Here is a 3,993-nt window from a genome sequence, read left to right as displayed (position 1 = left end):
GGAATGAATAGTAAAGAAGCCAGAGGCTGGTATGCATGCAAGAAAGCCAGTCAGTGAAAATGTAAATTGAGGTATCAAGGGGGTGAGAGAGAGGCTGGGGGAGGAGAAGGATATAGCAGGTAAAAGTGGAGAGGTACCTGGGGAGTCAGATATATGTATGTTAAAGGTGGGTGGGCAGTTGAGGTTGTGCCCCCTTTGTAGGCCATGCAAAATGAATGATATAGATGGAGAGGTACATGTGTGCCAGAGGTGGCTCTGAGTTCTGCATGAGATAAATTTGCATGAACCTTGGCAGACCAACAAATTGTACTCCCACCCTTTTTCCTTGTTTGACTGTTAAGGGGGGAAGGGCATGGTGTGTTACATATTATGTTCCCAGGCCCAGGAAATATTCCAAGTGCTGACATAAAGGGAAAAACAAAGGAGTTTTACATAAAATATTTATTCTCCAAATCGTCTTTCCACACTACATTGTCAACAAGCCCAGAGCACTGATAAGACTCACAACACAAACACTCTGTCTGGTACAAAATATGTTTAACAGCCACAGGCGTGTGACAGTCACAGTGAGTCAGCTCAGGCAACCCGCCTACAAAGGCCCCATAAATAAGAGTAGTAGCAATAAAAAAAATATAATTTGCACTGGCTTCATTTCTTAAATAGTTTTAAACAGTGTCTAAATTCCAGGATTTCTCATTTTTTTTCAAGTGGGTGGATAGCAGTAACTTTGATTGCAGTCATGAGGCAAGGCCCTCCATTGTGCCTGTCACAGGCACTCAGTGAAATCTGTCATTCCACTATTCTCTTTGCGTGTGCCATTCAGGTTCCAGTCCATGCTGGGGCTCTGAGGTGCTCCCACACAGTCCCTGCACTAGTCAGTTCTGTTCCAGGCTGTTCATGTACATTTGAACCCATGAGTCTTCAGGGTTAGAACAAATTTCACGGCCTTTTTTCGTGATAAACCTGCAGAGAATGAAAGAGACAGGTTGGAATGAGAGACACTCTGCCCCCCTACTTTTCCGCCTTAGGCTTCTACCAAATTGAAGCCCTGGATGATCCAGTTCATTCAGTCAGAGGCCTAACAAGGAGCTTCTGGTGGCAGTGGTAGCATGGGCTGCAGAAGCTACCATTCTGGCATTGCCTCAAAATCAGCATAAGGGGTTGGTGCCCATGTCACCCCCTCCCCCACCCCCAGTTACGTTACTAAATTCAATCCTGTTCCTGTCTCTGTCACAGTCCCATGCTCCTTATGTGCTGCCTGGCCTGGGCTTTTCCGATGTCAGCTTGTTCCACGTATTAATGTCCTCCTCAAATTACTCCCCCACAGCATCAATTCCTCCCTCCTCCACACTCCATGACACCCTGGGGCAAGCACGTCCCACCCCAGATTTTTTTCAGGAAGAATCCTTGAGTCTTGGGAAATGCTGTGTAAGCCCCTCATGGTAGCCCCATTTCAAGGCTGCATGTGTTTGGCTCTCAGGGTCTCTCTTTAGGACCCAATGTCTCCAACTCCTGAATAGCCTGCAAAATAGCAACCAAAAGCAGCAGCCCTTTCATGGTGCCAGATACAAAAGGAGCAAGCCCTTTCATTGCTGTCCATTCATATATTCCAGTGCATGCACTGGAAGGAAAAATGACCCTGCACCTTTGTTATCTGTCAGGAGCCGGAAGTTTGTACTTACACAACAGCTTGCCAGGAGCACTTGTTGTTGGTACTGTAATACTTCACCACTAAGTTACGTGGGGGCTTGCGACTTGTATAGGAGAAGCAGCAGGAGTTTGGCATGTCAGAACCCACTAGAATAGATGGAAAAGACAACATGATCCCATGCTCAACTATACCCCTAGAAGAAGTAGCACTGGAAAGCATCTGCTTGGGCAGTTTGGCTGGAGTGGGAAGCAGCTTCTGTTCTTGGCCACAAGACTTCAAGGGAGAGTTTCCCCATGTGATAATTCCTCCCTCTTCTTCTATATCCTTTATTCAGAAAGCAAAGAATTACAACCAGAAATAATTGTAGTGCTCTTGGGCCTCAGAATACATTGACAGACAGATAGATAACTGCAAGGAGGGAGCGTGAAATAGGGATTTAATTTGTGCCTAGAGTAGAGGTCTCCAACAGCCACAGTGAGCAATTCTGAAGCTCAACCAGCCTGCCCCCAAAACTCTATTTCCTGACATGAGAACAAAGTTCAGTGCACGAGTGGGTAAAGAGTCTATTGGTGGTACCTTCAAAAACGCATATGCTGAACTCACCTGGAGCAGAGGAGGCCTGGGAGCAGAAGGCAGAGATGAGAAGAATCATGACAACAGGCACACAGATTTTCATGTTGCTGTCAGATGCAGATGATCACAACTGGACCAGGGAGTATTGCAAACTTGGATTGACACTGAACAACTAGCTTTTCCTTGCCTTTTTATATGATTACTAGAAGAAAAAAAGGGATATAAGAGGAAATTCCAGAGCTGATGTCATGGCATCCTGTGCTGTGTGGAATACAAGCGGAGCTGCAGCCAAGACTGAAGGGATAATGAAAACAGCTCACTTGAAGGTCTGAGCATACCAAACTATTGCTCAGCAAGTTATTTCATTCTTGGGCTGACCCTATTGGAATAAAGGAAGACAGAAATGTGCATAAGGTCACACTACAGCAGAGAGAATTATTTTCCCCTGCAGTTCAAATAGCCAAGACCTCGTGTGCTGTGTCTGGTGTTGTGCAAGTCTGGAAAAACAGAAAGTTCCTGAACCAGCCCTCTGTTAATCTCCTCTAAAGTAAAATGAATAATAGATTAGGAGTAAGTGGAAGGGAAGGGTGGAGGGCCTGTTACTCAAGCTCTGCCCCACCTCATATGCCCCATATACTCAGTTGATCCTGCCATGCCCGGCTATACCAAATTTCGGGTCTTGTTCCAAAGTTGCCTGAACATGCCTGAGGAAGGGGTCTTATTCTTCATAAACTCGGTGACTTGATTTTGACTTCAGTAAATTTACAACCACAGTGAAGGCAACAGATTTTACTCCCTGGATACTAGATTCTAATGCTGATAGAGAAAACCTTATCTTCACCCATGTGTGAGTGTGTGTGACATGTCTCCTCTCTGCCAGTCCACAGAGGGGATGAGGCATTACAGCTGCCAGCTGCAATTCAAGCTGCAACAGTTTGTACTATTTGCTCTGAAGCGCTGGTTCCATTCCTAATGTGTCAACTAAGAGGGCAGCTGTCACAGAAATGGAAGCAAGTAACATCAAAAGTACACTTAACACCCCTGAAGGGAGGCACAGACTTGCTGGTGAAGCCAGGGGAAATTACACAAGCACTGAAAGGCGGCTCCAGTTAAATAGGTTCTCATGGGTGGAAGGGGGCATGAGTGGGCCAGGCTGGCTCAGCAATTCCTGAGTTAGGCGGCCCAGGCTGAATATAGGGATTAATACGCTAGGATAGCAAAATTAAAGTGAAACAAACAAAATGGTTTATTATAAGACAATAACTATATACAATAATTGCATACGACACACTAACACAAGGAACATAAGAGGAACTAAATACATACAAGGTTATAAATTACTGATCCTAATATGTGAGAGCGAAGCTGGGAACATCCATGAACAGCTTTGGAACCATCAACAGCAGTCCAGAAGCATCAGGGGGACTGGAGACCGACAAACTCTTTCAATAGTAGCAAGCAAGCAGCAACTACACAACCCGGCAGCCAACCAACCAACCACCAGAGAAAAAGGCAGAGAAAACAACCCCAAGCTCCTCCCCCAACTGTTACCTGCTCAGAGTGCACGCAGTAGGCCTATGTGAATATGGAAGTATTCCATTCGGATTCGGCCGATTCGAAGGACAATGATTCAGTTCAGAGATTCGGACTCCCATACAGCCCCCACTCCTCAATTGCACCCCCACATGACTCTGTCCCTGAGGCCCCCCCACCCGGCCCCAGCAGTCTGGGAATTAAAAAAACAAACAAAACCCGCACTCACCAGCAGT

At 46.0% G+C, this 3,993-nt stretch overlaps 1 protein-coding gene across 1 annotated transcript; it reads right to left on the bottom strand.

The window, feature by feature from the left end:
* Positions 1-860: 860 nt before the first annotated feature.
* On the bottom strand, positions 861-2,420 carry LOC109317640 (C-C motif chemokine 4-like). Its single transcript, XM_019546447.1, has 3 exons — positions 2,255-2,420; positions 1,683-1,797; positions 861-963 (listed from the first exon to the last, which is right to left on the bottom strand). Exons 1-3 carry the CDS (start codon positions 2,325-2,327, stop codon positions 876-878), a joined length of 276 nt encoding a protein of 91 aa, XP_019401992.1. The 5' UTR covers positions 2,328-2,420; the 3' UTR covers positions 861-875.
* Positions 2,421-3,993: the final 1,573 nt, after the last annotated feature.

This window comes from Crocodylus porosus, unplaced genomic scaffold (assembly GCF_001723895.1).
Source record: "Crocodylus porosus isolate Cpor-Errol unplaced genomic scaffold, CroPor_comp1, whole genome shotgun sequence".
NCBI classification, from domain to species: domain Eukaryota; kingdom Metazoa; phylum Chordata; order Crocodylia; family Crocodylidae; genus Crocodylus; species Crocodylus porosus.
The sequence above is the reverse complement of the archived record's forward strand: the minus strand, read 5'-3'. Positions and strand labels throughout refer to the sequence as shown.